This window comes from Balaenoptera acutorostrata (genome assembly GCF_949987535.1).
Source record: "Balaenoptera acutorostrata chromosome 6 unlocalized genomic scaffold, mBalAcu1.1 SUPER_6_unloc_1, whole genome shotgun sequence".
In the NCBI taxonomy this organism is placed as follows: Eukaryota; Metazoa; Chordata; class Mammalia; order Artiodactyla; family Balaenopteridae; genus Balaenoptera; species Balaenoptera acutorostrata.
This window is the reverse complement of record NW_026645490.1, coordinates 69,867-83,533: the sequence shown is the minus strand read 5'-3', so window position 1 is coordinate 83,533 and position 13,667 is coordinate 69,867. Positions and strand designations below refer to the sequence as shown.

General features: G+C 37.7%; 1 protein-coding gene across 1 annotated transcript in view; it reads left to right on the top strand.

Annotated features, from left to right (window-relative positions):
- The first annotated feature begins 1,239 nt into the window (after positions 1-1,239).
- Positions 1,240-13,667, top strand: part of LOC103006168 (spermatogenesis-associated protein 1-like) — a 62,247-nt gene continuing 49,819 nt past the window's right edge. Inside the window, 1 exon segment of the mRNA XM_057539238.1 lies at positions 1,240-1,388. Coding sequence (XP_057395221.1) covers positions 1,240-1,388 — 149 coding nt within the window.

Genomic DNA, 13,667 nt, shown 5'->3' with positions numbered 1-13,667 from the left:
TCATAGCCTGTGATTCTATATTTGTATGCTTGCTTATTGCCTGCTACCCCCATTAGATCAGAAGCTCTGAGAGCAGGTGCCTCGTCCCATTGATCCGCTGATATTAACACCCTGTGCTTAGTGGTAAGGGCCAGCATCTGTAAATACTGTTGAGTGGATGTCTGTGGACATCTTGGGCCAGGCTGGCCTGGGCCCCTACACAGAAGAGAGCAGTGTCATGTGGGTTTGGGGGGCAGTGAGTTGGGCCCCTTCAGACTGTGGAGAGCGGGAGCATGGGGGTGGGTGAGGAGGGTGCTGGAAGTCGACTCTAGGAGCAGAGGTCTGAGGACTGCCAGCCTGCACCTCAGCTCACAGCCTGGCTTCGGGCCTCCTCTCTCTCTTTCCCACTCACTCTGCTAGACCCGCCACATTCAACAGCCCTCTATGCTGCAGGCTGGAAGCCCCATCCTCAGGGCCTGGGTCATGTACTCCAGTCCAACTCAATTGTCCCGCACTCTGGGAACTTCCCTCTACCTCCGTGGGGAGCTGGTCCTTGTTCCTCCATATCCCACGAGTGACGGTTCTTTACTTTGGGAAAGATCCTTACTCCCTTGTACTACAGACACCTGGCAAAATGTCTTACTTCCTATTAAAGGCTGAATTATGCCCCCCCCCAAAATACATATGTTGAAGTCCTAATAAATATCAAATGAATCACTCAAAACCCTATGGAAATAAGAGCTAAGAAGGACCTCAGAAATTCTGACTAGCAGAAGTGTTTTTATGTGATGTGTGATGGTCTTTGTTGTTCACAAAAAGGACAAGCTTGTCAGGACTTAAATTTCATGGTTAAAGTGGTATAACTTGCATCAGACAAGTTTTTTGTGGGTTTCTGAAAAGAATATGGAGCTAAAAGGTAGGGTCCAGGTCCTTGCCCTGGCTCCTTCCTTTCTGATTCTCTTTCCCTGGGAAAGTTTCTTAACCTCTATGAGTCTCTCTTATCTTTAGGCATAGGCTATTTGTGAGGTCAAATGAAATGATGACTATGACTTACATGCTCAGAAGTACTTGATACAGGTCAGGCACTCAAACAACATTTGTGAAGTACAGGAATGAATGGCATGGGGGTGCACAGGCCTTCAGAGGAAATCCTATTTCTCATTATTGATATCCTATAGTCACTATTAACTAGTCTTTTCTAGCCCAAATGTATATCAAGTAAGATTTTGTTTTGCATTTACTTTCAACAGAACAAGTACGATGATTGCAGAAGAGAGAGGAGCCATCAGTCAGCAGCAAACACTGTCATCACGGAAGTATTCTGCCGAAATGGAATTAATTGTCCATCTCCCGCTGGGAAGAACACTGTGGGCCATATTTCTTAGTCATACAGCTAAATTTGAACAAATGTAGGTATTATGTGAATAGATTAGGCAGTGTATGATGACTAAGCCTCTATATTCCTATGCATTAAAATTATCCTTATCTAAGGTGTAGGCAAAAATTTATGCTGTGATATAGAAATTATATCAAATGTGGAAATTTTAGAGTACCAGTTTTATATACGTCTAAGGAGAACAAGGTAGGTTGGCAACAGAGAAAGCAGTGACCAAGAGGATAGGAACTGAGCCCTAAAGATGGGAGGAGAAAATAAGTCTACATGACATGTTTAACGTTTAGACTGGAGATACGCATATGGGAGTCCACAGCGTTCTGGGTCTGTGTGGGAGCCGCTCTTCAGTCTTTGAAGATCCAGGTCAGATGCTGTTTTTTCTGGGAAACCTTCCTGACTGTGTAGTCATTCCTTTCTCTGCAATCCCCAGGGCTTCGTACTGCCTTGCAATTATATTCCTCCTTTTGCAAGAGCAAGAATCCAGCATATGTTAGCAGTCAATCAATGCTTGTTCATTATAGGCCAGGAACTGTGCTAGTTTCTTTCAAATAAAGCATCTTATGCAATCCTTGCAGCAACCTGTTCATTCTCATCATACATACGAGGACCTTGAGCTAAGTGTGATATGTGTGGTAAGAGGGAAAGGCTTCAAACCAGAGGTCTCCAGACAACAGGTTCACTGCTGTTTCTGCCATAGCAGCTCCACTCTCTCGAGCAGTGCTTTATAATAAGATAATTTTAGACACGTGTGAAATTTAAACATTTTTAGTAGCCGTGTTAAAAAAATGAAATGGGTGAAATTACATTTTTGTAATAATATTCCATTTTAGAATAGTTTTAGAGTTACAGAAAAGTTGTGAATATAGGTAGAGATTCCTGTATACCCTGTACCCAATTTCCCCAACACTAACACCTTACATGAGTGTGGTATATTTGTGACAACTAATAAATCCATATTGATACATTATTATTAAGGAATATCCATGCTTTATTCAGATTTCCTTTGTTTTTACCTAGTGTCCTTTTTCTGTTCCAGAAGCTTATCCAGGATATTCATCATGTCTCCTTAGCTTCCTTTATGACAGTTTCTCAGACTTTCTTTGCTTTGATGATTTTGACAATTTTAAGGATACTGGTCAGACATCTTGTAGAAAGTTCCTGAATTGGAGTTTGTGTGATGTTTTTCTCCTGATTATACAGGGATTGTGATATTATTGTCTGTAATAAGATATATATATATATTTGATCTTCGTCCCATTTCTGGCAGAGCTCCTAAAACCCTTGGAATTTCCTAAGTGATAAGAGCAATAGAGGTGTCTCGTGGTAACAAACCCCTTTCTACCACACCTCCGTTTATGTTAATGAGGTGACTTTGGGAAAGCATCTAAGGGTGGGGGCTTGTTGCCAGGGGAACCAACCATGTGATTGGAGGATTGGAATTTCAGTCCCACCCCCGACCTCTAAGGAGGGGAGGGGGCTGGATGTTGATCTCCAATGTCCAATGATTTACTCAATCATGCCTTACAATGAGCCTCCATAAAAACCCAAAGGAAGTGGTTCAAAGAGCTTCGAGGTTGGTGCAGCAGAACTCATCCACTTGCCCCAAACTCCACGAGGACTGAAGAATCTGGCTGTTCAGTCCTGTCCTTTAATATATTTTGTAATAAATTGGTAATCTAGTAAGTAAAATGTTTCTCTTGAGTTTTGTGAGCCCCTCTAGCAAATTAATCGAACCCAAGAAGAGGGTAGTTGGAATCTCAGATCTATAGCCGGTTGGTCAGAAGCACAGGTAACAGTGGGGACTTGTGATTGGTGTCTGAAGTGGGGTGGGGGAGGGCTCAATCTTATAAAACTGTGCCCTTAATCTGTCAGATCTGATGCTATCTCCAGGTAGATAGTATTAGAATCGAGTTAATTGCTTGATGGTAGTGTTGCAAAGCACACGTATCATAGGGGTTGTTGGTGTTGGGGAGAAGACCACTGAAGTATATTGCCATTCTCATCACATCCTATCAAAGGTATATGCTACCTACATGACTTACCACAGATGATCTTAACGTTGATCACCTGTCAGGTTTCTCCACTGTAAAGTTACTCCCCCAGCCCTTTCTATACTGTACTCTTTGGAAGGAAGGCTTAAGGGGTGGGGAGTTATGTTCTGTTTCCTTGAGTGGGGAGTATTTACATAAACCATTTGGAATTCCATGTGAGAAATTTATCAATTGTCCTTCATTTCTTTCTTTATTGAAAATAAATAAAAGCATCATTTATCTATAGCAGTATAGATACATGACTATTTAATAAAATTAGTTTAGATATATATTTTGTTTAACCCCATAGATAAAAAATTATCATTTCAATTCATAATCAATATGAAACATTTATGAGATATTTTTCATTTTGTTTTCATAAAAAGTCTTCAAAATCTGGCATGTAATTTACACTTATAGCACATCATATTTGGATGTTAAATTTTCATCAGCAATACTTGATCTAGATTTAGATTTCATAAAATTTGCAGTTGAAAAAGTAGATTCACACACCCAAGTATCTAAACATACCTAAAATTTTTTCAGTAATTAAAGCAGGTGCACAAAAGTCATTTTCCTTTAACATTTGCATCTATTTGACAAAATTGTTTTTTTTAAAGAAGAATTGATTTGACATAGTTTCAAAACTATGTCCAAGTTAATTAAATTCACTAACTCCTGTGTAAGCTTAGTATTATCGCCATCAAATTCTACAGTATTGCATAAAATGAAAAGCATCTTTAAATTTATCACAATTAACAAAGCATTATTCAACTATTCAATTTTTCTTTTAGTTTTGGCAGCAATTTACCTAACACTGTTGGTTATGATTAAAATCTTTGCTAAATCGATTCATATTGGAAATAACTGCAAAGTAAGTATTATTGAATTTTACTATGAAAAGCTTCTATTTCACCACAAATTCCCATACTGTACTACTAGGTCACGAATTAGTTTTACTTTCTTTGGAGCATCAAATTTAGCTCATTTATATGCAGTGTAATATCAGTGAGGAAACATAAATCACACTTATTTTTTGTAACATGAAGCATATTGCCATTTTTTTGTCTTTGATTATTGAATATTTGGCAAGCATTTCTTTTGTTTCAAGAAAATCTTGAATTAGAATTAACATTATAGCAAATCTCTGTAAAACTCTTCCACAACTCAATCCATGAGCATTTGCAAAGAATAAAGATCATTAAATTGTTTTCTATTTCTTTTAACAGTTTCACAAATGGATGATTTTTCATTTGCTATGTACAGAATGATTTTAAGAACTCTATAGATGACATTTTTCATGAAGTCTGCCTCGGAAAACTGATGACAGATACTTTCAATATGTATCATACGTTAGTATAAAACAGTAAAGGAAACACCAGTCTCTTGTTTTAAAATTCCCATAAATCCAGATTTTTTTGGCCTATAATATAGCTAGAACAATGTCTGTCATAATAGGAACTAATTTTTTTCATATCCAGCTAAAATTCCTTGATAATTTTAAAAGATTAAAAAATACCTATGCCATGAATTGGATTTTTTAGGCTGGGAAATAACAATTTTTTTTGTATTTTTGGAAGTCCTTGGAGATAAAATACAACCAAAATATTAATCAGGCAGTGACATATTATATAACTCAATAAGTAATAAAAACTTGCAATTTAAAAAATTTTGAATCAGTTAATCTTTAATATTGTTTGTAAGATCTTGGATTCTATGTGCAATCATTTGGTGGCTTAACTGAAGATCTTTCACTTTTTGTAAAACATCTTTTAAACCTTGTTCCTCATAGTTTTATTTATTTACTTATTTATTGAAGTATAGTTGATTTACAGTGTTGTGTTAATTTCTGCTATACAGCAAAGTGATTGTTATACATATATATACATTCTTTTTCATATTTTTTTCCATTATGGTTTATCACAGGACATTGACTGTAGTTCCCGGTACTATACAGTAGTACCTTGTTGTTTATCCATTCTATATATAATAGTTTGTATGTGATAACCACAGATTTTTTTCCTCATAATTTTCTGATAAAATTTTAATAACAAATAATAATTATTTTACTATGTCTTCATCTAAAAATGGTGTTCTATTTTGTATAAGGATCCAAATGGATATATAGCTGGTCAGACTTACAAACTCACTTACACTCACTCACTTATACAAACTCACTCACTCACGTATAAACTCAGATGCCACTGAAAAATCATTTAAACCTTTATTGGACATTAAATCTGATGTCAGTAAACTAATCTCGCTGAATACTTTTTGACAGTTTCAAATTTTTTTATCAAATTAACAACGTGTTTGCTGAAAATGGCTCTCAACTTTGCCTGCTTAATTTTGTATAATTTTTTTAAGACAGCAAAGAAGCAGATTTTTCATTTTGCTCTGCTGCAGCAAATTGTAATTGTCATTCTTTGTGAAAACTCTGACATATTCTTCCAGTCTCTTTTTCCTTCCTACTGTTACGGTCATAATACTAACTCCTAATTTCCGCTTGATTTTGTATGAGTAGTATGTCTTCATTTTAAATTTGAAAAATTTTCCATACTTATTTTTTTGTACTAGAAATGTGATTTAATTCTATTATGTTTTTTTTAAAAAAAGTAATTTAATTATCAAGTGGACTTCCATAGATATAACTGTAATTTATGCTGTCTATATAAAATATTCAAATAAACATATTACAATGTTACATCAGTCCATAGGAAAAAAAAAAGTATTCAAACTGAACCAAACTGTTGACACCTAGGAGATTGGTCATGCATTTCCATGTATGCTCGAAATGGCGCATGAGCCAGAAACACGCACTACCATACAATAATTATATCCTACAAAATGCAGTGATTAAAGCAAAATGTAATCTGCTAAAACAGTAGTGTTTAATGGAAACAGTTTACACTGCTTTAATTTTTTAATTTAAACATTAAATAAAAATTCAGTTCTTCAGTCACACTGACTATATTGTAAGTGTTCAATTGCCACATGTTTCTGGTGACTACCATATTGACAGAGCAGCTGTACAAGCTACAGTCTGAATGGCCTGACTTTTACTCCAAGGTCAAGGTCTAAAGAGAAGCAAGCCCTTAATCCCTTAACTAGGGGCTGAAAAAATAGCTAGAAATAACTTATAGAAGCTTTCTGCCTCAATACGCTTTGTGTAGTTTTGTTACAAAGGAAAAGTAAGAGAAAAACAGAAAGAGACAAAGAGGTTGAGAAGCACATATCCATAAAATAATGGTACTTAATAGCTGATAGCTCATTGGAGGTAAATTTCCCTGTCTTTTACGCCAGAACTCATCCTAAGGCAGGAGGTGTCTGATAGCAGATATACATCATTGGATTTTAGGTTGTAAAAGAGAAATTTGACTTGCCCTATGAATGCATGCTGATGAAGGGGAAAAAGATTTGGGCCTATTTTCCAGAAGGACCTTGTAAAAATCAGAGCCAGACCATGAAGGTATGCATTGCCTTAGGTGGGCCCAGGGTCTCTCACTGGACATGTTCAACTACAGATTGAGTACAGAATCTAGGGCATTCCAGCATCAGATGGAAAAATAGATTTAGATGACCCAGAAAGTCCACTCCAATCTTTAGATTTTGTGAGTCACAATCAGCAAGGCATAATTGGCTCTTTTTCTCTTTCAAATTAGGAAGCCACCAGGTGTTACAGCTTTTCTGTATTCTTTTTTCAGTTCGTGAAGTGGGTGGTACTTTTGTATTTCATCCTAAATCTTAACCAGCAGAACTGTTCTGGCCACATAGATAAGCACAATCCTTTGACAATTTCTCTATTGACTAATACATGACTCACTTTGCCTCTATTTATGGACTTATTTTCTTCTTACTCCCAGAGAAGATTTGAAGTAGCTCACAGTAAAAACAATATACTTAGGCACTTTAGAAAACAGGGTCTAACAAATGATTGTATCAGGTTACAATAGTCGTTATTTCCAAAGAGAGAAGAATCCAGCTCCCCTATGTCTTTTTTATAAGATTGATTGGTGACTTGAGCCCAAGGTGTTTAAATTTAAATCAGCAGTCTCTTAATGACATGAATGAGATGATCTTACTTTTAAAACATAGTTGCAGATTAAATTATCCGAACACTGGAAGAACTCGCCCATCCTTGAAGCTCTATTTCTAAATGTAAATGAATAGCCAAAGTCAAAACAGAGGAAAGCAACATGACAAATTTCAAATTAATTTTGCCCAAATGCACAGTGTTTTCACGTATTTAATGGATTTAATGCACAGCCACTCTAAGCAAGAATCTGCTTTATTAGAAAACCACATCAAATCTGACCCAATATAATTAAAATTGTCTACTGCTACCGTGTGAGTAATGTAAGATGTGTTTAATTCATTGATTTACTCTAAGGGTCTCAAGCTAGTATTTTAAAAATAACATTTCAAAGTGATGTTTTACATTTAGAATTCACTCCCCTTTTATCCTTCCATAATCAATAAAATGAGGATGTTGGGCTAGATAACCTCTGATGCAGTGCTCTTTGTAATTAATAATTTTCAATATTTCTTCTCTCCTTGCCTCTTTCACGAAAGAATCTACCTTATTTTCTACCCTAGAGAAGTCTTGTGGTTCCCCACCCCATGCCACCCTTCAGCCTTCACCTATAATCTGTAATGGTCCTCCTGACCATTCTTTGTTGTGACCACTACACACATGTAGTTTACCCAGAGAGACACACACACCCATCTCTATAGAATGAGGCAGAGATAGAAACTGCAGCACAGAAGGAGAAAAGACAAGGCATAGCTCCAGAGTGGTTGAGTCCCCACAGAGGGAGAGATGAACAGCAGTATCAATGCGTGGTTAAAACTTACAAAGTAATAAAAAGCTGGATTCCTGTCCACATTTTCCCCCAATTGTTCCAGTGGGCAGTTGCTACAGAGATCAGTCAATGCCTGTCCAGGAATTCTCTTCCACTGAGCTCTTGTACCCCATGTGATTCTTCTTCTCAACATCCAAATCCTTCTTTTGCTCTTTACCCCTCAGGCAACTGCTATTAGGTACTGAACCAAGACTTCTTTCCATTCAAGGATTTCTGCCTTTGTTCTCTATTTCTAACAAACTTGAATGTCCTCTACTGTCCTAATGTTCTATATTTCACCTTTTATTCTAAAGCCAAAGAGGCAGCTGGCTTAAGAATAAAATATGTGGCTCCCCTATTCAGATTTCTCACTCTCCTTTTTCTTCTACTCGCTTCCATGGCATAAGAAGCTTTGCTAATTGTAACTCGATAGTGGTTTCTTCTTTCAGTTCTCGTCAATTGTATATAGGTTGTCATGAAGGTTGATAAGTTTGAGGGCAGGTTGTAAGAGTTCAGGGAAATGCATTTTCTTGGTGTAGGCTGAGAGGTTGAAAATGATCAAATCAGAATGAATTAATTGGATAGAGAAAAGCAATGTGCAGATTGAGGTAAGATATAATCAATAGAGAAAACATCTTAAATTAGGTTGGGGTACACTGGAATGAGTTTCTAGGGCAGTGTCCTTGTATCCATGGGGTGCTAGGGAATGAGTAGAGGCAGAGAAGGAGAGATTTAGGTGAATTCTTTGAGAAGCTATCCATTTCATTTTTATTCAACAAATACTCACTGAATTTTTATGTGTGTCAGTAGTGTACTGAACAAAACCACAGTGCATGTAATAGACACAGCCCTGTTCTATGAAGCTTACTCTTTGATATGAAGATAGACATTAAATAAATGGGCTACAAATAAAGTATGTAATTGCAGAGTTATTCACTCTGCACACAGAAAGTGATTCTGACCATTTGGAAGACAACATACATCTCAAAGAAACTTACCTCTCTCCAAAGGACATGAGAAGGTGTCTGTTGGTTTCAGAATTAACATTAAGATGCCACAGTACAAGTGCTCAATTGTCCTGGTATGACTCCTAACTCTACCTACCTATGTTGCCTTGAGCATGTTATTTAACTCACTAATTTGAAAGTGACAACAACCTACCTCACAATATTGTTCTATATACATAATGAAATCATTTATGAAGTGTCCAGTAAAAAAGTGGTAGGTAATACCATAAATGAATGTTTGACAAAACAGTCACAGTGCTTAGTCACATAACCAAATTTTTCATTTAGTAGAAACATATATTAGCAAATGTAAAATAGGTAGCTAGTGGGAAGCAGCCGCATAGCACAGGGAGATCAGCTCAGTGTTTTGTGACCACCTATAGGGGTGGGATAGGGAGGGTGGCAGGGAGATGCAAGAGGGAGGAGATATGGGGATGTATGTATATGTATAGCTGATTGACTTTGTTATAAAGCAGAAACTAACACACCATTGTAAAGCAATTATACTCCAGTAAAGATGTTAAAAAAAAAAAAAGGGACCCTCTCTAAAATTTTGGGTCCAAAAAGGATTTGCAGGGAAGAGAAAAATGGTAGACCATGAGTCTCTGTTTAAGAAAATAGTTGTACTGATACTTGCACCAAAGAATTTTTAATAAAACCAAGTCAACAGAATTTTAAGTGGCTACTGTTGATGTGTCAAAGATGAATAACAAGACTTTTTGGACCCAAGAAGTCTAAAATTGGTTGAGGGGGTTGCTGTAAGACAAATATTCTCAAAATAATAATTTTTGATATTTCTTTTATGTAGCCTGCATATTTTTCTTTCCAGTTTCCTTCCCCCAGAACCTCAGAGAATAGGGCTGTGACAGTGTATCAGTTAGGTAGTGCTGCCTAACAAACTAGCCCCAAACTCAGTGACTTAATATAATAATTATTTCCACTCATGTGTCTGCTGTCAAACTGGGGGTCTGCTGATAGAGGCTGAGCTCAGTCAGCTAGGCAACTCTGCTTCAAACTGAGGGTCCAGCTGGACATGAGTTGTTGATATGGGTTGTGCTTACTTTTGCTGCCTGAATATTCATTTTGGGGCACATCATGAAGGGACATCAGCTACTCTGTGAGGGACCTTTTTCATGGCACTTGCAGGGCATGAGATTGCAAGCAGAAATATATGATGTAGTGAAAGCCTAGGCCAGCACTGGCATGCTGTTACTTCTGCCCATAGGCTGTTTGGCCAAAACAAATCACACAACCAGATCCAAAATCAAGAGGCAAGGAAATACACTCTACTTCTTGAGACCAAGACGCTGCTTTCTCAGCTGACAAATATTAGGGATTCTAAAAGTAGGATGGGAGTTATGTGCAAGATAAGAACATGCACATCTAATTTTAAGGAATTTTCACTGATAGATCAATAGGAGAAAAAGAAGAAAATGGTAAGGAAGTATTATTGAATTATGAATTTCTCCATGAGAAATTCTAACATACCTTTCAGAGTTTTGAAAGATTCCTTTGCTCAATTGTTAAGCACCGCTGGATAGTATTTTGAACATTTCAAAATAAACTGTTTCAGTGGAGCTGAAATGTACTAATTTTGAATACTTAGCCATCTGAAGCATTAGATGTTTAATTACAGTTAAAAACTCATGAATGAACAGTATGAGGCAGTTTTTCTTTCCAGTGGATCCCAATTGTCTTTGTCTTTATTTTCAGTAGAGAAAAAAAAGACGAAAGATGCCAGTGGTCATATTGTCCTATTTCTTGGGCTTTGTTCTTTTCTTCTCTTTTTGTGTAAGCTGATCTTAAAACCATTGTCAAACCTTGCCAAGATCCCTGTCTCATTTCATAAAACATCAACTATAAACGCAAGTCTATCTGTTACATAAAATAACAATAGTCATAGGAAAGTATTTTATTATGTCAACTTCATTTAAGGTCAGTTTCCTCAAAGCTTAGGAGTTTATATTTCTTTTGGAGCATATTCCTCCCTGTTCAATCTGTTTAACACTCTTAATAACTAACCACAGTCATAGACATAAAAGAAATGATGGCTCTATTTTCAGTATGAGAAGCAAAATTATAACAATTGAGCTAAAAGTTAAGAGGTTTTAAAGAAATTAATCAGATGAGCTACTATATTTAAAATTTCATAGCATTTATAACATTACAGATTTTAGGCATCTCGTTTTTCCATTCTCTCCTGAACATACTAAAGCTCAGTAAAAGCCAACTCGGTAAACACTATTTAATGCCCCTAAGGTATGTGCAACCCTGGTCAGGTAGTGTAGAACTTGTAGATCTAGTTTAAGACCCTTCCCTGCCATTGAAGAGCTTGCAGTCTGGCTGAGAAGCAGAGAGACTGGTATGAAATAGTCAACTGCAAATCTAGCAGTATATTATATGCTACATTACTCAGGATTAAAGGTAATCTCCCCTTCTCCACCCTATTTTAATTAGCTCTGTCCTCACCATCTGTTATTATCTCTTAGCACACCTTGCTTATAACCCTCAGAGCATCTATCATAGCCTGTGATTCTATATTTGTATGCTTGCTTAATGCCTGCTACCCCCATTAGATCAGAAGCTCTGATAGCAGGTGCCTCGTCCCATTGATCCGCTGATATTAACACCCTGTGCTTAGCGGTAAGGGCCAGCATCTGTAAATACTGTTGAGTGGATGACTAAGTGAAGGAGTGAAATAAAAAATAAATGAATAAATATCACTGCCTGAATAAAATTAGAGGGTTTCAGTTTGATTTGGTGCATTAGTTGGAAGCACATAGTTTTGGGGTGTTGTTTTTGCCGTTGTTTGGGAGGTGGTATGGTAGACGGAAGAGAAAAGGGTGGTCAGGGAAGCAGATGTGGAAGAACTGTGTGTGTGACCATCCTCCTTCTCTGCTACCCTAGAGATGCGAGTCCACGCTTCGAGGAGCAGAGAGTGAGGCTGTGGCCAACCCCGTCTCGGGCTTCTTGTTCTCAAAGGTAGGTCTTTGGGAGTCAAGTGTGTCATAAGAAGAGTTCCTCGTTACCGAGCATGCAGTCGTAATAGCAGTTACTGCCTACAGAGCACTTGCAATGTGCTGCAGCCTGTGGCTAAGGACTTCTACAGTGTAATATCTGAACAGCAGCCCCAAGAGGTAGATAATATTACCAAACCCATTTTCCATTGATGTGACTCAGGATCAGGAGGGGCTAAAGGGTACCAAAGCATCTGTGCTGGGATTTGAACCCAGGTCTTGCTCTAAGAGTGCATGCTCCTAGCCCATGCCTCTCTCAAGGAAAAGAGAAAGGAAATAAAAATATTCTCCTGATTAATTTCATTTGGTTCCCTTTCTTGTGCATGAAGACAACTTTGGGACAGGCATTTATGCATTCATTCAATCCATCAATAGTTATTGAACATCTAGGTCCTTTAAGATACAAAAAATTCACTCATTCACCTGGTCAAATAGTTCCTGAACACCCCATTACGTGCCAGGTACAGTTCTAGGTGCTTATACTTTATCAGTAAGTTACAGTTAAAGACTCCTACACTCATAAAATTTATATTTTAGGTAGGGAGATAAACCATCATCAATAAACAAAATAATAAGTAAATTATATTGTGTTTTAAGAGGTGTTAATGGAAATGGAAAAACAAAGGTCAAGGGGCCTGGCCAAGGGGCTCAAGGAAGGAGGAAAGCCAGGTTGTACATGTAAACAGGGATTTCAGATGAGACCTCAGCAACAAACTGACATTTGAGCAAAGATGTGAGGAAGCAGGGAGTGAGCCATGAGGATCTCTCAGAGAAGAATGTTCCAGGTCAAAGGAACAGCTGGTCCAAAGGCCTTAAGGTGGAGTAAGGACAATGCCTTCCAGGAGTTCACACGCTTGTGGCAAAAAAACTAATAAACAAACAAAGTAATTATAAATCATTGTCATTGAGGGTAATAAATCTTAAAGAGAAGGTGTGCCTCATGCGATGAGATCACAGAAGCAAAGGAACCGAGTGCCCAGGGGCGTTTGGAAGAGCCTTGCTGAGCAGGTGGTGTTTTCATTCCTTTCCTTAAATACAGGAAGTATTCAGGAGGATGAGGAGGGCTGCCAGAGGCAGAGGAGTAGCTCAGTGGAGCACTACACATTCAGGAAGAAAGAGGAGCTTTGCCTGGTGCCTAAAGGGGACAAAGGAGGTGATGGGTTAGAAAGGTGAACTGGGGTCAGATCATCAAGAGCCTTGCTTACCGCTAGAAGAACATTTCACTTCTTGAAGATGGTGTGGAGGCCCTGAGGGATTTAAGAGGGAGTGTATTTTTATAGGTAAGAAAATCGAGGCTCCTGAGAAGGTAAGAAACTTCTAGGAGAGGGCCACAGAGCTACTAAGTGGTGGGTCCAAGACTCAAGCCCAAGCTTGCCTGACCTCTGAACCTTGATGACACC